Source organism: Ixodes scapularis, unplaced genomic scaffold (genome assembly GCF_016920785.2).
Source record: "Ixodes scapularis isolate PalLabHiFi unplaced genomic scaffold, ASM1692078v2 PGA_scaffold7__128_contigs__length_106722199, whole genome shotgun sequence".
Lineage (NCBI taxonomy): Eukaryota > Metazoa > Arthropoda > Arachnida > Ixodida > Ixodidae > Ixodes > Ixodes scapularis.
The window spans coordinates 100,063,498-100,086,577 of NW_024609882.1; the positions used below are offsets into that span (position 1 = coordinate 100,063,498).

Here is a 23,080-nt window from a genome sequence, read left to right on the forward strand (position 1 = left end):
ATAAGCACTTAGCCAAGCCGACACTTTGTACAGGCAGGCTGGCACGAAAAGTGGGCTATTATCTAAAATTAGTTGACTAACTTTTTCAATTACTGGTTCGACAGCTGTTGCAAACTTGAAAACAATCACCTCCTTAAACCAGTCAATTTTTTTATAAATCCTAAAATAAGCACACAGGCCAAAAAAAAAAATAAGAGGAAATATAATTTCACCAAAGGCAGCGGGAATGTAGCGGTCCAGAAAGTACTGTATCTCACAACCCGTTTTGTGTGCAAGAATCTTTCTCAATCGTTTTTCTAAGGTTAGTGCTCATTTCACGAAAATAAGCTGGTCTAAGGTGACTGCCCCATTTTCACAATAGGTGCTGGTGTCATCAAACCAGTAACTGAGAAGCTAATTCATGAATTTTATGCAATAAGTCCACTTTTAGCTGTCATCTTGCCTGTATAAAGTGTCTGCCAGGACAACTATAACTCAACTGTAAAAAGATAATTTGCATAAAACTGAAGTTTTATTTTACAAGAACCTGGTCCGATGAGAATGAATCACCCTGTATCTCAGCACCTGCCAAACTGGGTTCAGTATACCAGGTATGGCAACCAGAAAACCACGAAGTATGCAGACCAGATAAGTGATGAAATAAGGAGATGCAAAAGTACAGCGCCAGCATAGGACCTCGTTACAGAAACTGGATTCATTATTTGATATGGGTGCAATGCATCGGCACACATGCTACTTGAAGCAGCTGTGCACAGATGTCCGATAATGAAGGCAAGATGTGCATGGCAGAAAAGGTAATATTTCAATGTGAAGCTTAACTTATCTGCAAATGGAAGTTACAGGAAAATTTTGCGTGATTTAAGTTTTAGTTCCCACAAAATTTGGAAGGAAAATAAAAAAAATATCACAGAATTTGTTCCATGGCTAAAGCTTCTGAATTTATTAATTGCTCGATGGTCTTAATACTCGTATACTAGAAAAGATCAGTGGGAGATATTCTCAAACATCATATTAAAGAAGGAGTCTGCCACCAATCTCAATGTGTCATTAAAAGTGTCCAATTGTCAAACTGCCAACACAGAAGTGTGATATGCATCACATGCATGATCAGCACTTGCTCATGCAAACTATGCAATGTGAGAAAGTGTATGGCACAAACATAAACAACAAGGAGCTTAGCTTGTTCAATCCCGATACTTGGTCCTTGCATCCCGCTCTGGCTCGTCGGTCATTTGCCTTGCATATGAGGTGGTTACGAGTTGTCATACTTGGTATGCCGTAGTACCTTTACACATTCGCCCAAGGCATGGCGAGTGGCATCAGCTGCATACAAACAGCATGTGATTAAGCTGCAAGTAAATAAAAGTTGTTATAAAATGAGAAACAAAAAACTGAAAGGAAAACTATATTAATAACTATTTATTGAGCTATTATGCGACCACAAAAAAATAATGAGGTATGTTTTCCACACACATATCAAAATACAATACTTGAGGCATTCTATCAAATATCACAACCTTTATAGGCCTAGATGCTAGTAAAAATCGAGAAACAACTGGGGGTTTGAGTCAATAAAAGCCAAATGAAATGAATAATCATTTATTGAACTATTATGTGAGCACAACAAAATAACCAGCTATGTCCTCCATACAAATAATCAAATATATTTTCTTTAAATATCACAGCATAGGCTTAAGATGCTAGTAAAAATAAGAAAAAAAAATCAATACAGATTACCTCAGTACATCACAATGGTTCTTGATAAAAATGACTAGAACAGAACAACAATCTAGATGCCTTCCGTTTCGAGTGTATACTTTTTGTTCCATTGCACGTGCGACTTTCATTTAGGACCCTAAAGCTGCATAAAAATCAAGCTACACTTCTTTTAGTTTAGGACTTAAAACATTAAAACAAGCTACCATATTTTCCAGACTATAGTACACAATGCGTTGTATAATGCGCAAGGGTAAATTTCGGCTAAAAAGAAAAAGTATTTTCTTAGATAGTCTGCACTCGGTGTATAGTCCTCGGGGAAAACTTCAGGCTGGAGAACTCCACAAAAGGGATATCTGCGGATGAATGTCAGGGGGCTTTCTGTGATCCGCTCGTCAGCCAATCGCAGAGCTCCTCAAGATTAAGCTTAACCTGAGTTGGTTGCTTGCAGGCTCCCAAGAAAACATGTCAGATGCGAGGTATCGAAAGCTTGAGGAAACAGACTGACGGTAAGAGGTTGTCTTGATTACTTTATCCCAGCTTAAAATATCCAAAACAAGGCAATTTGGCCTAACCAGTTTTGTAATAATGAACAATCTTGAAACAAAAATCGTAGAGTCCACACCTGTAGATAGACTGTACGGTGTAAAATATCAACTCTTAGACATGTATAGTTTGTGCACTATAGTCTGGAAAGTATGGTACATTTATTTTAGTTTAGAGTTAGAAAGTAAAATGGGTGCTGGTACTGAAATTTGACTTCACAAAACAAGGCACCAGAAGCACACAGTGGGATGCTACAGACCCCAAAACACCACTCATGCAGCAGTATCTCAACTGGATGGGCATATTTTTGAAAAAGAGAAGAGGAGAATACAGATGTCGCAAGCTTTGTTCAATCATGCTCATATTTTCCAAAATTACTGCCATCCATACAAGATACCGTCATATGAGTTATGTTCTAAGGTTTGCAGCATCCCACCTAGTGCTCCTGCCTGGTTTCGTGCCATCCAAATCTCGGTTCAGCATCCCTTTGGTACTAGAACGGTTGTTTGTCGGCCTCATTGATTTTACGCTCTTGCAACCTTGTCCAGGAATTTCATCACAACTGGCCTCGGAGTAGTGCTGCTGAGGCCGACAAACAACCGTTCTAGAAGAGCAACTGTGTTTGCTGCCTTTTTCGAGTACTTATATTAAAAAGCCAGTAAGCCACCATGATGGCAGTGATGTCGTCCTCTGCATTCTTCACGGACAAAAACCGCTCCTTATCGACAGCGAGGTACAAAAAGTCAGCCCCCTCGGCGTCATTGCCTGAGTACACGACGCACGGCATTGCCGGGATGTCTTGCTCCTGTGTTAGCAAACAAAATCAATGCAATGTAAAGCAGGAACCATGCGTGATAGTCTTCTCTAAATCATCACAGTTAATATATTACTATCTACCAGCGATCTAGTCCACTGTTATTTGCTATAGTCACTTAATCTATGTTAAATATGTAATACCCCCACCCCCTGCAGGCCTGATTACACTTGTACAGAATGCAACTTAGACAAGTGGCAGTAAATCATGCTTTCCCAGCACTTAAAAATATGCAAGATCATCAGTGCAACAGGGACACCTGCATTATCTCTGCGATTAGTAAAATTTTGGCAATGCTAGCCAGAAGTCTGGTTCCACATAGAGACGTAAACGTTGCTTTGGCTTGCTCATTGCAAAAAAGCCAGAATCAGTCAACAGGAGCCCACATTCTCCTTGTGTGATCTCCTGATCTGCAATTACTTCACCTCCCATGTACATTTTGGCCAAAATATTTTGCTTTAGATGGTTAGAAATCTTGTGGAAACTACTTTTGGCCATGATATTTCCAACCATCAGTGTGTCAGGTAAAGACAGCCACTGGATCCTTTGTACCTTTCTAGAAGAGTGTGCCGTGCAGTGATTAGAAAGCTTGTTTGTCGTGAAGCAGTGCCATCAGCATCGTGTTGGCTCCCCTGAGACCATGCGACTTCTAAACATCACCTCCAACTGCATAACTTTGCTAAACTATGATCTTGATGAAGGCTAAACTAGGTACAAGCATGGAACATGGCTCTATCTGTTGTGCAAGAAAGGTGCTAGTTTGTAATGTACTGCATGCTTGGCTGCCATTAAAAAAAAGAAAATGGAAAACTTTAATAAGATGGATACATTCACAATTGCATATGTGCCCCAATGTTGCCTAAACATTTGCTTAGAAAGATTGTGCGCAAGGGAGTTCATAAAAGCGCTAGGTTACATTTTGCTACCTATGCTAGAAAGGATAGTTGAGAGCTTACTTCCTCTCCAACAAACAGATGTGACAGTGCCATGGTTTCCTTGACATTGTAAACCACGATCATCGTAGCCGCTACTGCCAAGATGTCTGAAAAATAGTAGCACCGTTCCAGAATAAGGTTAGTAGAAATTCTCTACAGTTTTCACGCCCTTGGCGCCGTGGAGGGCTCGCCTTCCACGGCGCTTGCCTACATGATTTGCAAGGTCCATCGAAGTTGGAGCTTCGGGTACTAAAAGGAGTGTGGAGCTGGATGCAGTGCTGTACAAGCATACTTCTTGTAAGCGTCTAAAGCGCACTGGCGAAGACTCTTGGCTCCAGCCGGTATCAGGGGCAGCAGAAGACGACCAAGACCATGCTAATGTTCCAAGCATGCCTACTTACAGCGCCCGGCGAGTCGAAGGCACAGATTGGCGAGCATTTGTTGCATTAGTCCCATAACCACCTGTTGCACAAGATTAAGGAGCTTGGTTCTAAGCAAAGTGTCCTGCGATCACACAGGTGTAATCGCAGCCACTGCACAGCTGTGACAACTGCTCAAGTGTGCCTTTACAGCTGAGAGCTAATGTGGTGCGCCCCCTGTTCCACCGCTTCATGGCGGGTGTGTTGATGATTTGATGTTTTCGTTGCTTAATGATTCCATACTTTATAATTATAACTTCAGATGTTCCTTGTTTATCTGCAATAATAAATAAAAAAGTACCTTAATAAATAACTGGTGCAGCCCCCTGATTATAATATTGATTTTGCTTTAAAAAAGACATAGCGGGTCTGACCAATCGTAGTTGCTTCATGAGGCATCGCCAATGCGTCGCAAGTCACGTGCAATCGGCATTATGTGACGCCACTGCAGCACAAGCTGGTTCTGCCTTGTTCAATTAAAACATAATGCACTAGTAACATAATTCTCTCCTCATTGCCTAGGTCGCCGAAACCACCAATACAGGGATTCTAAGGATTCTTTTTATCTGAAGAAGCTGAAATGGAAGGTCATAAATAGCGACAAAAAAAATGCTCCTTCATTGTCTTTTGCCCAGTACAAACTGACATGTCTAGCTAATTGCTTCGGGAGCCCAACGACGTCACAACGCACAAAATGAAAGCAACGGCATGGCAACTCCATCGGTAGTGGATTATTCTTTCCGTCTTGTTTTTCTGTATTATTGTTCTGTCGTGTGTGCATTCAATTTTGTCATCCTCTGCCTGCATTCCTCCAGGGCAGTTTCTCAGCTGCTAATACATATTATAGCTTTTTGGATCCAATTAATTTGAAGGATATGAACCTCAGCTTTCCAAGTGCCACACAGGCATTGCCAGCGCCTGTCCTACTCAAAAGATAACGAAAGCTCATCCCCTTTCCGCTTCTCCCCCCCCCCCCCCCCCCCCTCCCCAAAGTCTTTCCGGTTTTGCTGGGGCCTCTTCTCCCCGTCCCCCTCATACAGCATTTTGTCATGGGTGCCGCCGAATCAAGATTTTGGTTACGTGCCTCGCTTGCTCCCATTTTTTTGTTTGTTCATTACTGTAGGATTTAACTGTAAGCACAGTGTTAATGCAGAGTAGAAAATAGCAGCATACTCTTGTTGGCTAGTGCTGATGATTGGACCAGTTGGTAGACAATTATTAAAATAAATTGTGAAGAATATGGGAACAGAGCATATTGACATGACACAGCACTCTGTTCATCTCCTCCTCCTTGTCTGTGCGACTCCCATTCTTTGTTTCTAATAATAATTCATTTTTAATGATTTTCTGTTTGGTATCATCTGTATGGGGGTTCACTGTAACGACCCACCTGCCATTGCATTCACTTTGGGGGCAGCTCCCTCTTCCTTATGGTGCCATCGTAGAGGAAGTGCAGGGTGGGCGTCACTCTCACTCTTGTGGTGCAGTTCTCCAGATTCCCATAGGTTGCAAGCTGCCAGCCAAACTGAGCCAGGCCTGCCAGCCCTGCGGGAAATGTCAATTCCACTCTTTTAGACGTAGACACCCACGTTTTGAGTGTACCTGAAAAAAGCTTTAACAGAGAGGAAACGCAATAATTGGCCCTTTTTGAATGCATCTTTTTGTTTTGCTGGGAACATACATAAAAGTCACAAGCTATTGTACATTCAGTGGTGCGGCTTAATTTACGATGAGCATTTTTTATATAATTTCAAGCATTTAGAGAAAACATACAATATAATGGGTCGGACATAAATTGTTCCTGTGAACTATCCTATACATTTACACATTACCTGATATCATGAAAGCAACAGAGCAGGGAAGGCTGTACTGCATGAATTACACATGATTTATAACCAATTAAAAGTTGGTATTTATTTCATTTATTACTAATGGCTATCATTTTTTTTACAGAAAGAATAACTGGGCGAGTCGGTACGTTGGTAGTCTTTCAACACCATCGAATATTCAGGATCTTTTCGCCTTTTTTTCATACTTTTGCTTTTTCTAGCTGCTCTGCTTTTTGTAGCGGCTTTCGCTGCCCCGTAAAAACGCGACATTCAAACTCACTTTATTTACATTGCACAATCGTAAACTTCGAAAGCGTGCCGCTTCGGCATACGCGAAGAGACCGCGCGTCTCTGCGGCACAGGCATAAGCATAGGCAAGGAATCATACTGCTCGCTCTTGTAAAGTTTTTTTCTCGCTCCCGCTTTACGAAACGAATCGGTGGCGAGCGGCTGTTGAGACCACACGGCAGAACTAGCATGACCTGTGATTGCTTGAACTGCCGTCAGACTGCACTTGAACGCTCCGCTAAAGCGTCGTCGGACGAACGTTGTAGAACGGCGCCCAGAACGGCGCCCAGAACAGCCTCTCGTCTCCGCCGCACACGAATCTCTCTCACCCTGCGGAGCAAGCCATAGGTTTTGAACAACGTACGCTCTTTTCAAATAACGAAATAAAACCGGCCAGAAGCATCGTTAGAATCAAGCATAGCTTAGCAAGCCCATGGTACACGACAGTTTGAAACAGCGACGCAGTTCGCAGAAACAAAATTGCTCACCGGCGTTTCCAGCAGTGTTGATGGACTGTCCGCAACTTGCGTTGGTAACGCAGTGTCTCCCAGGTCTCAGTCATCGCTTGCTATGCTTGAACACGTTATTCGTAAGGAAGATATCTAAAATATCTGCGAAAACGGCTAAAACGTAAAAAGGAAGCGATCCTCGAAGCCTGCGTAGCCCAAAACGGTCACTGCCAACCATAGAGATCATACATACTAACTCTAGAGGAAAAGGTCCGCCATTTTCCCATACATTCTGGCTGCCACGAGCGGCGGATCATGCAGGCAGACCCTCGGGGTCCCAAACACGGTTACATCATCAGGGCAGTTTCGTGAACTTCAACAATCCACGAACTTACCGGTGGAAAGATATTCGCGTTCCTTTCGAAGCTTTCTTTTTGCATAGCGCGCAGATGTACGGCCTCGCGTTATCGCTAAACTAAACCATATACCCGGCTTCGCCGGTGGGGCGCGGGTGGGCGCGGTTGAGGAACACGAAACTGCGCAACCACCTGATTTCCGAGATTTCGACACAAGGGAAGTTAATGCAGCGTAATGACTTTATTGCTTTTTATAAGCGCTAAAATAGCTCAGAATTTAGTTTACAACGTAAATTATCACTGTTTATATTGCTGAGAGTTTTCACTCTTCGCGTTTACCATGGCAACGTTGCTTTCTTTCTCTCGTGTTCTGTCGTTCTCTTTTGCGATCGTTCACTCGGGACCCCGGGTGTCGGCGCACGGGATTTGCCACTCCTCCTCACCCACCTTTACGCCCCTGCTGCCAACGGCAGCTGAGTGCAATAGCGATGGTCCTTGCGCAGCCTTCAAAAGGCTCTTCTTTTTTTTTTTTAAAACAAAACTAAGCAAATAAGTATTATATTACTATTAATAGTGTCACTATAATGTTGTAGAAAGTTAACAAAAATTTAGTCTATCTTAGGTTTTATCAAAACTTTAGGTTTTCTTTTTCAACACGAAACCGAAACTATAGCTCAAACACGTTTCGTTTGTCGTATTCACTTCCGCGCGTGCGTGTGTACGTGCATGCGCCCGTGTTCGTGTGCGCGTGTGGATACGTCCGCGTGGTTGTTTGTGCGTGCGTCTGCCTGCGTTTGTGCGTGTACATGCTTGCGTACGCGCGTGCGCGCGTGTATGTGTGTGTGCGCGCGCGCAAGCATATCTGTTTATGCGTTCTATTGAACTACGCTAGCAAGAAGACCAATAGACCGATCTCACCAAGCGTTCCACGCATGCGTGACTCCGCCAAAGCTGTAGTTCGTAGGAGGCAGATGCCAGTTCACGAGATAGCTCATGCCGCCTCGTGCTCTGCTCGCGCAGACCTCCAGCAGGGTTGTCGCGTGTGCAGAAAGACTACAGCTCCCACGATGCATGTCGGCAGCGGTGGCGTACTCAAACTAGCTGTGGGATCGGTCTATTGGATGTCCCTGGGCACTGCAAAAAACAATAAATGATTTTATTTTTATTGTTATTATTGAACTATGCCATCGTGAGGTCCATTGGTTCTTCCTTAACTCTGCAGTAAATATTAGTTGATTGATTGATTGATTGAGCTTTATTTTTGCTGGTCGTAATTTGAAACAGATGCCAATGGGATTTTCGGTGTATTAGATCTTGGTTGATTAGTCATAAATAAAAATAAAATGAATAAAAAAATATACTGTGGTTCATCAATTCATCTAATGTACGCTGAGTCCAGTTATATAAACTGAAGACGACATATAGATATCTATCGCTTCCTTCTTTTTCTAAATTATGGTGTTAAAAATAAAGAACACCCTTGACCGAATAACTGAGCACCCTTCCAACACCCTTCCAACTCTTAGCACCCCTCACAATGAATCGGAAGGGTGCTCGCGCTCATGCACCCTCGCGCTCGTCGTGAGGGGTGCTAACCCTGCAAGAAAAAGGGTGCTGGACGGCTAAGTGAAGGGTGCAAACCGCCTGCAGCACCCCTAAAGGGTGCTGTAGCACCCTTAAAGGGTGTAAAAAAGTTAAGTGTGTGCTCAGAGAGCGAAGAAACTGGTAGCGTAGCTCCCATTATCGATTGGTAGCGCAGGTAGGTCACTTCCTCGATTTTTAGTTCGTGCAGCCACCGCCTGGCGCCATCGGTATGTGGAAAAGGTCCATTGTCGTGGGCAGACCACAGAGACATATTCGATCGCTCACGTCGCCAAAAGCGCGAGTGCTCGTTCCGCGGAAGAACGCTTCAAAGTAGCGACCTTGAGCTCTCGTGCTTGTGGCATTGGCTGCGGCTTCAGCTTAAGGGTGAGCTAAATTCACTGGGTTCTGGGAAACTAGTGCCACTGCCTTTCCTACCTGCTAGTCAGACACAAACGGATACTAACACACAGACGACCAAAACCTCGCAAGGCGATTGGCTAACCTGTCGACGTTGGCATGGAAATCGCCATCTCGGCCCATTCAACACTTCAAAGCTTGGAGAGGGTCATTCTAAACCAGTCGCGCCAAGATCACCATGAAGCATCATTGTACCGAAAGCGTGCCCCACCGATATATGCATCTTTGGCACTGTGTGTGCAATCAACTTATCAACCATGCCCGTCTGCATGGATCTATTAGAATTATATCGTTCTTCTTGCGTATTTTAACACATTAAAACTATTCTTAACTACCTCCAAGCACCGACAGAGCATTTGGTGGTGGTACAAAGATGTACAGGGTGTCACAAATGAAAATTTACACGGTTTTTTTTTACCGCAAAAATAAACTAGGCGTCGCCGAACGCTCATTCTCCGCCCAAAGGTAGAGCTAGAGGTCACAATTAGATGCCAAAGTTTCAGCCCGATCCGATAACTTAATCAAAAGTTATAAGTGATTGTCTGAAATTTTCAATGGGAAAATGGCGGCCGACGGCGTTTTCAAACACATGGGTCTCTATGGCACCAGAAACCAAAAACGGGCGAAAATGGGCTCCATTTTCCCATTGAAATTTTCAGAAGATCACTTATAACTTTTGATTGAGTTATCGGATCGGGCTGAAACTTTGGCATCTGGTTGTGATCGATCTCTAGCTCTACATTCGGGTGGAGAATGAGCGTTCGGCGATGCCTAGTTTATTTTTGCGGTGAAAAAGACAGTGTAAATTTTCTTTTGTGACACCCTGTACACTTGTTTTCTCGGTGTGGAGATAGCGAAACCTCGGTATACAAGAAACGTCTCCATAAAGCTACCCGTCACCAGCGAATTTCGATTGGCTCACCATGAACGGTGGAGTGAAGGAGGAATTGCTCACTTCATGGATCAAGACGGCGACTGTACAGAGAGCTTGGCGCTACTTTCCCATGATCCAGCGATTTTAGGGTTGACGGAGGATTGGCGTTGACGGAGTGTGAGCGTGCTCAAGTTTGAGCACGCACATCACGAGCAAACTCGAAGATTTTAGGTCGCTTTTCGAATGTGCGTTCTTACGCTCCCTTAACTACGTTGCTGAGAAGCGCCGTGAAAAACGGATTATAAAAGGAGCTGAATGGAATGCATTTTTGGCATTTCGATGGCATGCTAAGGTCAAAAAATGTATATTTTTGTTGATCCTATTTTATTCTTTTACGCGCATGAACAGACGCTCACAGACGCTAGCAGTCAAACGGGGCTTGTGCAGAATTGAACGTTACAGCGCCTCTTTTATGGTCGCATCAGGCAGACGTTAAAGCCAATATTACACAGTCGCGTGTTGTGGAAACACTCGCGACCCCTGGCCGAGCGCAACATACCTATATTTGACTCTGATATTTCAAAAGGCCAGTAGCGCTCAAGTTTTGAGCAGCGCCCCAGGCGAGCGAAATAGAATATTTGTGATTCGTTTTTCTGGCTTTTCGAACATGCGTCATTGTGCGTCCCCACTACAGTTTTTATACTCTGTTTCATTATAAGTGTCAACATAGCAGATACCAGACGAGCAAGCTCCGAGCTTTCAGTGTCCCTGCCAAGCACGCGCGCTCGTGCAGTGCGAGCATCGTTCAGGGGAACATGCGTTTGCAAGTAGCCTCGGCATCGCTATCACGTGAAGTGAAGCATACGTACCCATGGTGGCTATAAAACAAAGCAATAGAAATAATAGAGCTGAAAGGAATATTTAATGTTACGCTGAGGCCGCGCGGGAACTGCATATGATTTGTTTAGACGTTTTGTTATGGCGCATTAACAAATGCTAACAGAAGCCTGCATTTGAACGCGGCACATGCGCAATCGGACGTCACAGCGGCGCTTATATGGTCGTATCGCGTAGAGGGTGCAGCCAGGATAACATGGCCGCATATTGGTAACGCGCTCGCGCCCCCTGCCCGAGAGCAACGGGTCTATAAGTCAAGGAATATAAGATGCATGCACGTTAAATGGGTCGGTAGAGCAAACATGGTCTACGAGTCAAGTGCTTCAATAGGTCGACATTCATGGGCATAATATGTCCAAGAAATTCAAAATACTTGACGAGGTGAGGAGTTCAATGAGTCAAGGAATTCAATGACTCAATAGACCGGTCGCACAGTCCGTTCAATGACGCCACCGCTGCGGCAATGCATCGTGGGAACTAAAGTTTTTCTGCGCGTGCGACAACCTCGTCGAGGTTTTTTTGTGAACAGAGCACGAGGCTGCACGAATTGTCTCGTGAACTGGCGCCTGCCTTTTCTGAACTACAGTTATGGCGGCGACATGCATGCACGTCTATTGAGGTTGGTGAATTGAGCGATGTGGGCCAAGAGGTTCAATGTACAAATAAATTGAACAGGTCAAAATATTAATGGAGAATGAAGATGTCTAACAAATAAAAAGTGCTAAGGAGTCCAAATTTAAATAAGTGGAGATTTATAACGAGTGAAAAACATATTCCGTCGGGCTATTCCGAGCCTTTTATTACTTTTTAATCCGAAAACATTTGGCCACCCTCACGCAAGACATGGTCTATGAATTTCATAGGCCAGGAAGAGCCGCAAAACAAAACCACGAAACTTCCAAGAGCCGCGGGGGGGGGGGGGGGGGGCGGAAAGGGGGGGGGGGGGGCACATATGTGTCCATAGCAATAAACGAAACTCGAACTACTTTCAGTTTATCTGAGTCAAGAGCAGTCCAACTGTATGTAATGTAGCAGTAGCGCAAGACAACCACACCGTAACCTGCTTTTCGATTTAAAACGCGTTCCATTTCTCTTTTTTTTGGACGTGCTCGTGTGAACGGATGAGAGGCGGGGGAGGGGGGGGGGGGGCATAGAGGACCGAACCAGGTGTTAAAATTTTATAACCAAGAATAATCTTATTCGAAAGTTATAGGCAATTTTCAGAATTTTCAAATAAAAGATTGCAGCTGACAGAGTTCTCGAGTTCTGTCAGCTGCAATAATTCTGTCTTATTGAGTATTGAATTATGTGAACTGTGTTTTTTCTCCCCACTCCTGCAATAGCCCCAACGGGGCTGCAGTATGTAATAATAAAAAAAAAATACAAAGAGCTTTATGGTGCCAGTCACCAAAAACGGGAAAAAATGGACATTAAACAATTTTAAAATATCACAACTTTTCATAAGACAACGCATATTACTAAAACTTTGGCATGTGGTTCGGAGCTCTAGCGCTGCTTTTTGGTGTAGGATAAGCGTTCAGCGATGCCTATTTTAATTTTGCGATAAATAAACTCTGTATTTGCTCATCTGTTTAGATTTTCTTTTGGAGGTGGGGGGGGGGGGGGGGGGGGGGGGGGGGGCAGAGGGGGACACACGTACATCGGTAGTGTGAAATATGTTTGGGAAAGCTTTCTTTCTTTCGATGACCTTGAGAGAGTTGCTGGTATTGTTTTTTTAATATAAATTATACTTATCAGGGAAACAAGGTGCAAGTGAAAAGTTTCGGTCAAACATTCGCTACGTCAGAAGCTCTCAAATCTGGAGCGATATTTTCGTAATCGTCTGAAAACCCGGCACTCACTAAAGCAAAGGCTACGTATCCGCGGTATTCCGTTTTGCAAAAGTGCCATCTACCAGCTTGAAACAAGGTTCTATTCGATCAGTTTATGATTATTTGGCAGGCTGGGAGATCGCAGCGCTTCCCGATATAAAAAGCAAGGAACAAAACGTGAAGCGAGAACCGCCGCCTTAGTTGCTCCTACCTAGGGTTCCGTGTTTTCGGATAAATCTGAAAAACTTCGAAAAACATCCGCCGGTAAAATTTGTGTCAATTCGGATTTATCCGATAGGCTCCGAATTGTTATGTGCGCATAACCACCCCCCCCCCCCCCCCCCCCCTTTTCCACAACAACAACAAAAGAAGTATTTTCTTTTTTTTTTTATAATTTGAGCAGCGCAGGACTAATGGTCCTGGAACAAAGACACCATAATTACCTTTCAAGCCTCGGACCGGTGTCAAAAGGGGGTCTTACGGCATGTCCCGCCAAGGTTGGTTCAGGGAAACAGGTCATCGTACCATTCGTGTCACGACAAAAGCCACTCTTTTGGTTTCCAGTTTAGGCCATGGGCTTTGGGATTTAGAGAAAGGATTGGGTATGTTTCTGTGGGTAACAGTGAAAGCTATGGACCATAGAGATTGTATAAAATAGAGAAGAGGGGCAGTTGAATCGTCTCTATTACATCCATAACCACTCCACCTCGCGCGGCCGCGGGATAGATTGATGGGATGACTACGAGCTTCCTTGCGGCTACCTCCGGCAGTTTATTGATTTTAAGGTATCAACGTTTATCGAAGCCACACTTGTGTGCGAAGTTTGTCGTGGGAAAAATTAGTATTGCCAATGACACCAACGCCAAATTCAACTGAAAATCTTAATTGATACAAGCGCGTTTTATTCTTTTATCTGGCGTACGTTTTGCATCCGGGTATTTTTTTTATTATTTTTAATAAGAAACACCGCGAAATTAATCTCAAAATTTTAAAGAATCGGGGATTTGCAAAAAAAAATAAACTCGGATAAACACCGAATTTTCCCTAAAAAATAAACTCCGAGAAACACCCTCCGAATTTCACGAAAAATAAACTCCGAAAACACGCATCCCTACTCATACTCATACCTTGTGATTCGATGTTTTTTAAGTTGGATCGAAGAGCGCAGGGCCAAAGTAGAAATTCAACGCCGCAGTTTTCTGAACCGCCCGCTACAGAAGAAAAGCTGTGCGGGGTGCAGCGTTTTCGCAGCGTTGCCAAGACGAAAGCATCTTCTCCGTTTCTAATTCTCGAATAAGATGTTTTAAAGAGAACTATGAATTAGGTGTTATACAAATGGTGGACTCAACGGCAATCAATGACAGGAGGCGCTGAGCAGCCTGACCAACTACCGCTTCATTGAAGCGTGATTCAAGTGCAAAGATCAATGCGTTTGCAAGTTCACTTGTGCATCGTTTGCGAAAGCGCCCCCTATTGAGAAAGTAAGATATTCAACCATACATTCGATATAGCATAATACGCCTTAAAAGAACCTTTGAACCTTTGACGTATTATGTTTGTTTGTTTTTTCAATAAAAAGACGCGCAGTTCAATTTGATTTTTGATCATGGTTGTTTACCACATTTTCTCTGTCAGAGGGCCCGAAAATGGCATTGATGTCGTTCTTCTGTCTTTAATAATTTTTAGTTAGCATGATTTGAATTTAATAGATCAGACGCAAAACACCGACACTACTTTGAGCATATTGGTATGCGAACGCAAAAGGAGACACAGGAAACACAAAAACACGTCAGACACGGACAGCCTTCGTTGGAATGTGTTCGCATACCAAGATGTTTAACCAATACCCTCTCCTAATTTTATATATCTTGAAAATTGTTATGAATGTAATGCGTGTATAATGTAAGAGAGAATGTCTCGAAACAATTAAAATTATTAGGTGTGCTGCCAAAACTGCTTCATTTGGATTTTTTGTTTGGTATTATGTCCCATCTCTCTATGGTCACTCGTTGTTGTTTTTTTGTTTTTTTTACGTGTTTTTTTTAAATAAAGCTCCTTCTCCAAGAGGTTCTATGAGCAAACTGTGCCCAGTGTTCAAAATGGAGACAAAGTGGCCTAGATTGCCCGATTATTCTAGATCTACAGTTCTCGACACTATACGGGGAAACGATACCAGCTCGTTTTACTTTAAAATAGTATTAAGCGGCACCATATTTTAATGCTTACGTTTGTGCCCTAGACGACACAATTTTGAACAAGACTACAATTCTAGATTGCAGCGTTTACACATCAAAATAAAAAAAATTTAAAAAGAAAAACACGCATCATTTTTTTTTTAAATTATGAAACCAGATGAACTTACACAAAGTTTATGAGGAGAGATAGGATAAAAGACATCCGATCGCTGGTCGGATATCCTATCTCTCCTCACATTACAAGTATGTACAATCAACTAGCTCAACTCCTTTTCACCGTAAGGGATCATCTCTTGGCATTCGCATCGTCATGAGATGTGTACTTTCCTAGCACATAAGTAGAACATTCTAGTGTTATTTCCCATTCATTGGGCCAGCTTAAAAGTACCTTAGGTCTCTTGGATATCGGTGAATCAGCCCACGAACCAGGATTTTGTAGCACATGCCATTCGGGGACGACCACCAATTGATTCGCAGCCAACCATAAGGATCTCTTAGCCATAGGTCATGCGAATATTGTATTGAGGGTGTTCTTTTATGCAATTAATCTGTATCTATCTTCATACACACCCCATTTTCTGTGAAGACATGATGGATTTTTTCACTCTGCATTGCTTTTATTCTAGTACTTGATTGATTGCTCAAATATTCATTTTCATACTAATTAACTGCTATTCTTATCTTATCGTCACAATTTATAAAGGCCTATATACCAAGACAGCGTTCACTGTACTCCATTTCTGCAGCGACTTTCCCCCTCCCAAAGAGGCTCCCAACTTCATGCACCACACCAAGATGTTGGCGTACATCAGGAGCTACGCAGACCATTTTGGCATTACGGGTAAAGTGCGCCTGCGTCACGAAGTCCTCCGTGTGACACAGGCGGAGGACTACGACTCCACTGGTCGCTGGGACGTACTCATCAAGGATCGCAACGGTGACGTGGAGTGCAGAGAGACCTTTGACGCAGTGTTAGTGGCCTTGGGGCACTACAGGTTTGCTAACGTTCCCACGTTCAAGGGCCAGGAGAAATTCGAGGGCAGGATCGTTCACACCCACAGCCTCAAGGTCCCGGACCAGTTCAAGGACAGGAGGGTTGCCGTCGTGGGCATCGGAAACTCCGGCGTCGACGCTGCCGTTGACGCATGCCATGTGGCTGCCGAGGTGAGTCTGATCTGCTTTAGGGCGGACACATTGTACTACTTTATTTATTTATTTATTACATGTTACCCCGCAGCGCCAAGAGGCATTATTGCAGGGGAGGGGGGGGGAGGTGTGAGGATACATTTGCACAAGAATTACAGCCGTCAAATACAGAAACACACAAAAAAAAAACAAGTTCGCAAAACAAAAAAATTGTGTTGCAAAACTATAACATTTTAACAAATTAATCCACAGTGGTATTAAGCTTTAGCCACCAATATAATTGTTCGTACAAGTAAATGTATGAAGACACAAAGTACCGTGTTACAGACCAATCATTTTGATTACACGTTCACAAAGAGAAAATGCACTTTCCTTATTCCCAGCTGTCACGTGAAAGTATGTCAAAAAAAAATTATCAGACGATGGAATTGAAATTGTTTACTCTGGTAATTCGTTCCATTGTTCAACGGTATTCGGGAAAATTGAGAATTTGAATATATTAGTCCTAGCTCAAAATTCTCTATTTTTTTTTAATGATCTAATTTGCGTGACACAAAGTGTGGCAGTTCAATTAATTTAGTTTTATCCAGTCCACTTTGATCATAATAGATCCTATGCAAAAATTTTAAACACAGGCGGCGTCATTTAGAGTTCAGAGGTTCCCAGTCTAATTGACGTTTTAGGGCAGTAACACTTTGAAATTGTAATTTTTTGTAACTAACCTAGCAGCTTTGCTTTCGATTTGTTCAATTTTTTGTTCTAGATAGCGTTCTTTGGGGCCCCAGAGCACGCAAGCGTGCTCTATAATAGGCCTTACATTAGAAAGAAACAGGGTGTTTTTTTTTTTAAATTGGAAGGAGAATTGCGAAAATTCCTCCTCAAGCAATTTAGCACGCGGTTAGCTTTAAATGTCATGTAGTCTACATGCGCTCTCCACGTAAGCATTGTGCAGCGTAGGCATTACAGAAGACACACACGTCAACAGGATCAGGACAATGCGTGGTACCTTTCCTCGCAAAAAAAAACACAAAAAAACAACGACTTTGCATGCAAGCAAACGGAGCTGCTTGCGTCCACATTGCGTCGCTCATGGGAAACTTCGATGAGGCTCTTTTTCAAACCTACTTTCTCACTCTCGGCTTTTGACTGTTACAATCTAAATTGCTGTGCATTATAAGCATTGACCTGATACATTCACTTTCTAAAGTGACTAATTTGACATACCATGTAAAATCTCTACACTCCATGTCGCAGGGCGACAGCGTTGCTTTTGAAAGTGCCAGTTTTACGCACGAGTACTGACAAGGAAGGCATTCTACTGCACTAAGCACAGGCTCCGGTACGCTTATCTGCAGTGTAGGCATTTAAAACAAATTGGGTCTTTGTATGTTTATACAGCCGGACGTTTCCCTGCCTCAACGTGCGACTTGTCTCTCAGCTGTAAATGAGCAATTTGGTCAGTGTTTTACAACCGCTAGCCTGGGGTCTTTAACGTGCACCAGGCAGTAGTGAAACACGACTGCACGCCGGTTCGATGCTCATCCAGATCGAAGCGGGCAGGGGTGGCGATTGAATCCAAGATCCCTGGGCTCTGCATTGCGAGCTTTCACTCCATTTGCTCCGCGCTGGTACGTGGAGCAGAAAAAAATATATTATAATTTACAGTATTCTATACATGTAATGCTTTAGATTATATACAGACAGAGCGTTACATTTCTGTTAGATTATATATAGGGTTCGGAGTGCTCAGCAAGAGCCTATACTGCTCATGGAAGTCAACACCTCGTGTCTACAGGTAAAGACCACCAAGTTTGAACCTCCCGTGATGCTTTCTACGAAAAAGCTCTCCGCTGCCACAATGGATCTGCTGTCGAGGGGACCAAAGTTTGCTCCAGATCTTCCTTCGTTGAAGGTAGACCAGCTAGCCTCTGTGCATCAAGTCGCGTCGTCTATACCTGAACATCAACGGCAAGACTTTCTGGGCTCGGCAGTGCGTGCAGTGTGTCACCATCCACCCCCTCGGCCAAGCAGGCTTCCACTACGTGCGGCTGTGCAAGAACTTCGCCATGAACACCTAAAACTACTTAAATCGGACAAAACGGGTGTTTTTGTAATTTTGGAGAAAAGTGCTTTTAATGATAAGGTTCATGATGCCTTGTCAAAGAATTTTGTGCCCTTAAAACTATGCCATCGGGTTGACTGCGTTCAAGGGCAAAAGAACTTTGTTCCTCCTTGAACCATTGGTAGTCCTGCCGAACAGTATTTGTCTGTGTCCTTTACTGCACAATCTCACAAGTTCGGAGTTTCCTTCAGGAGCATAATTTCAGAAATTGGGTGTTGGCAAAAGCCTCTGGGTCGTTATCTACAAAAACATTTGTCTAATATCATCCTCCCTCAGCCTTTCAAGAGTCCAAAACTCCCTTGAATTAATCCCCCGCTTCGATTCGTCCTTTGTCCGCGTTTTCAGTGCTGTTTTCCTCATCGTTTACATTTAATTCCAAAGTGGATCATAGTTCCCTCCTAAAGCAGGTAAAAGCAGCGCCCTCAATTATGTAGTCTTACCTCTCAAAAGGGTTAAAGTTCCCCCCTAAAGGATAACCTCCTTTAGAAGTGAACTTTAACCCTTTTGAGACGTAAGACGACATAATTGAGGGCGCTGGTTTTATCTGCTTTTTTACCGCTTTTTCAGGCTCACCCTGAAAGAATGCACTTTTAACACCAAAAGGAACTAAGGTTACCTCCAAAAGGAGGCAACGGTGCACCCTAACCTAGGGGGTAAGTTTGCACCCTCGTTGCAGCGGGTAACGTTACCTCCAAAAGGGGTTGCCCTGTGTGCAAGTCGGTTACCCCCTTAAGGAGGGTACTACAGTACCCTTTTTTTAAGGGTGCACCGTAAGAGTACCTCAGTAAAATTCACGCTTTCAAATACCGCCAACGCAGAAGTCACTTGCCATGAGGGAGTGCTCTGCGGTCATTCGCTTTCATGGGCTGCTTATTTCAGTGCTGCCCCGCCATTTGCTTCCAGGGGCGGCTCGAAACACAAGCATCGTCCACTGGCATATTTAACGCTACTTGGATGACACACGCCAACACATCTTGGGGCTTTAGCTGCCATGCGCCTTCCATTGCTCTGGCGGTCAGCTCTCCGTCGTAATATTGGCGTGCTTTTGACGCATCCATATGACTTTGATAATGCGAGACATTTTGACACTCACAAGGCGGCCACAGGCGTTGGGTCGGCTGCCCAAAAAGGATCGCGAGCGGCATCCCCGTCGGGGTTCGGCCATAATTCGGCGGCGCCAGCGGCTGGCTCAGCCAACGGCGCACGTTGACTGCGCCGTTGCTTTTCTGTGGACGTCTGCGCAGCATAAACGAGAAAAAACAAAAAACAACAACGCAGAAACGCATGCGGTCAGAGACGATCGGTGCGGACGCTGTGGAGGGGAGAAGGAACGAGCAACTACGGACGACGAAAACGAAAAGGGGCACACTGACACTGTGGTCCTACGACTTAAACTAGTTCCAACAAAATTCCTTTGTATTGGCCATTGTAGATTTTGTAGAATAAAAAAAAAAGAAACTGGGCAACACAATTATGCCCCGAGAACACACTATAATGTTGCGTTTAGTCACTTTTGATGATCAGTTCCAGTGTTTGTGTTAACATTTTGATTGCGGAAAACGCGCAGCGGTACGAGCTGCGCGAGGTCGGTGGTGCGACGACACTTCATCGTTTGCCCGCGTTGCTGTGCAGTGTCCGGTCCTTGTCCGGATGAAGGTTTTCGTTTCCGTGCCGACTTCGCATTTGAAGAGGGTGTATGCAGGCTTTAAGTGCGCGACGTTGAGTGTTTCGGACAGCTTCACTTTCGGTGTTGTTGTAAACCAGGGATCTTGGATTACACGTTTCGAGTTTGTTGTTCTCGTAAGTACATTGTGCTTACCCCATGCTTTCAACGGACGTCCACCCTGCTCTTGCCGATTTCTAGCGTACAATCGCCGTGACGCTTAAACAGCTAAAGCTAAAGTTGTCTGCATTGTGATCTGCGTTCTTCAGAGTAGTTTCACGTTCGAACTTTTATGTTGTATAGGCGGTGTTTGATGCAATAATAAACGTAAATAATTTTAAACACGTCACTTGCGTCCCTTTTTTCTTCCCATTTTAGCTACTATATAAGGCAAATTTAGCGAATTATCGATCTATTGTGTTCGAACTAGCGTTTTCCTTCCCGTTCCCAGTGGCAGAAAAAAAAATAAAAAAAGGTTGTCGCAAAAATGTGTTGTGCTTGCTTAGACCCTAAATTCAGTGCCAAGTTGTATTTCAATGTTGCGGTCTGGAAGTGATATATATTGGCATTGCGTGCTTGTGTGCTTTGTATGGAATCCTGCCTTAATCCTATTTCGTAGTTTGATTTGTGTTCTGCAGAGAGCTTTAATTAAAGTTCGCACATGTATGCGGCACGTTCTTTTCGTGTTATAATAAAAAAAACATGTGGTTGATTTAAGACATCGTTTCTGTTCGTTATTTTCTGCGAATTTTGAGCGGCTTTTGAATCGACTTCGCGCAAACAAAAAAGTGGTAGTTTTCGCCCACAATCCGCAAAGAAACGGAAGCTACACTCTAAAACCGGTATTTCATACAAAACGCTGTCTCTCTGATATTAGAGGCGACAAAAATGCTCTTAGGGGGACAGCTCTTTTTAAGAGGGAAATTGAAAAATAAAATAGCAACATCTAGAGGGACACCGACATATTAAAGGGGGGTGCAACGATTTCCGGACTTCGGTCAAAGATTATTGGAAGTTGCCCTCTGACACTTCTGAAGTAAAGAACAAAAAACCGATTTCGCCTGCGTGTCCTAGTTGTTGCGTAAAAAAAAGAAGATAAATATTGTCATTTCGGACACCCCTCAACTCACTCCCAGCCTTCAGGGTCACACCTGGACCCCTCCTACACTCTTAAAAAAAAAAGAGTCGCTATGACTCTCTTTGGGGGGTATTGGCGCGCCGCAGAATCGATTCCAGTTTGTAGAGCCCCTCGACTCTTTTTTTTAAAGAGAGTCGCCACGACTCCTTTGCGCGCTACAGATTTGACTCCTCCACGACTCTAGTTTGTAGAGTCACTTGACTCTTATTTAAAGAAAAGTCCTGCGACTCTCATCACACTAAAGTCATGGTAGTGTATGGACGACTCCAGGTGACGTAGTCAACTGCGACTCTTTAACGACTCTTATCCAACGGAGAAAATGAGTCACACGACTCCTTCCTGGTAATCCCCGTGACTCTGTAACAAGAGTTGTGAGGACCCTCCTTTTATGAAGAGTCCCCCGACTCCTATCGCAAAAGAGTCATGGGAGTGTATGAGCGACTCTCCGAAAGATAGTCAGTGCTGACTCTCACTTTGTCTGGAGTATAGCAGCCCTAGTCAAGTATCAGTTTGTTGAACAAAGGGAGGCATTGTGATCCTTAGGAGACTTCTTGCCGCCTGCGAGGTTCAACTTGGATTTTTCTAAAACAAGGGTAGTACATCAACTGTGTGAAAGTATAAAAGTTAAAATGGAAACTTCGATTCCACCTAAAAGAAGCGGTAACATCAATTGTCTGCAAGTGTAAACGTCGAAATGCAGAACTGATATCTTACAATTTCCTGTAATGAAACATGGAAAAATTAACGATGATGGTCTTAACGATGCTGAACTGAATTCTGCTCTAAAATTTATCATTGAACACAACAGAAGCTTTCAGGACAGCATTGTTTTGTTACATTGGAATTTGCACACAACAAAAAAAAGTAAAAGTTTTTTTTTAATCGGCAGCTTAACTTTCTATTAGTTTGGTTATACTTATCATTTACAATAGGTTGTATATCCTTTTCGTCACATGTCTATACTATTGGCAAGAGCTGGTGTGAACGAGCATATTCTGTTGCTTTATGCCTGCTTTGAGTGGACAGGTGGGTGGCAATAAATTGCAGGAATCTTCAAATTTAACAATAAAGATAGCTGTTTTCTCTCAGCTCATATCACTGCCATTTGTTCAAATGCAACTTCATGAGTCCTACCATGCAGGCACTGAAAAACAAGCCACAAGTATTTAAAACAATTACTTTATTAGAAACTAATGTGAAACATGTTGGCTCAAAAGCCTGCTTCGGCTTATCACAGGGGCTTTATCACAAACACTAAACAAATAACATCATAAGGAATAATACTAATACTCAAAACTGGTATAACTATTAGACAACGATAATAAATTACAATGACAAGTTTTGTGAAGGCTTGCTTTGCCTGCTTAATGTTGAGGATTAAATTAGAATAAAAAAAATGATAACAAGTTTCCTAAGAGCTTTGTTTGCCTACTAGCTGTTTTTTCAAACTTTGTTTTTCTTTTTGCAGTTTCTTCTTCTATGGTTTCAATCCTCATATCAACCGATGCACAAAAAGAAATCTAACAGAAGTTTAGATACACAATGGAACACACAAACCTTTGTATTATAGGTCGAATATTCACCAAATACATATGGAAAACATTAAAACAGTAACCAATATTGGTAATTCTTTTTCCCTGTTCTAGGAATGTGCTCCGAGTGCTGTCACAACTTTCACAGCTCTTACCGAAATCTTTGTATTTTTTTACCCATGAGGGTGCTCAAGCACAAAAGTGTGCTTCGTCGATTCCCCCCCACATACTGACCTTTCTATGCTCAGTACATGGCTAATACCCAAGAGATTCTTGCTGAAAAGTCCAGGATGTCGATTCATAGGTCCTCGCAGACAACGCACATGCT

General features: G+C 43.3%; 1 protein-coding gene across 1 annotated transcript in view; it reads left to right on the forward strand.

The window, feature by feature from the left end:
* LOC115310141 (dimethylaniline monooxygenase [N-oxide-forming] 2-like) overlaps positions 1–23,080 on the forward strand; it is a 115,356-nt gene that overhangs the window by 45,440 nt on the left and 46,836 nt on the right. Inside the window, exon 3 of the mRNA XM_042286317.1 lies at positions 15,869–16,315. Within this exon, the coding sequence (XP_042142251.1) occupies positions 15,869–16,315 (447 nt within the window). The remainder of the gene's footprint in view (positions 1–15,868; positions 16,316–23,080) is intronic.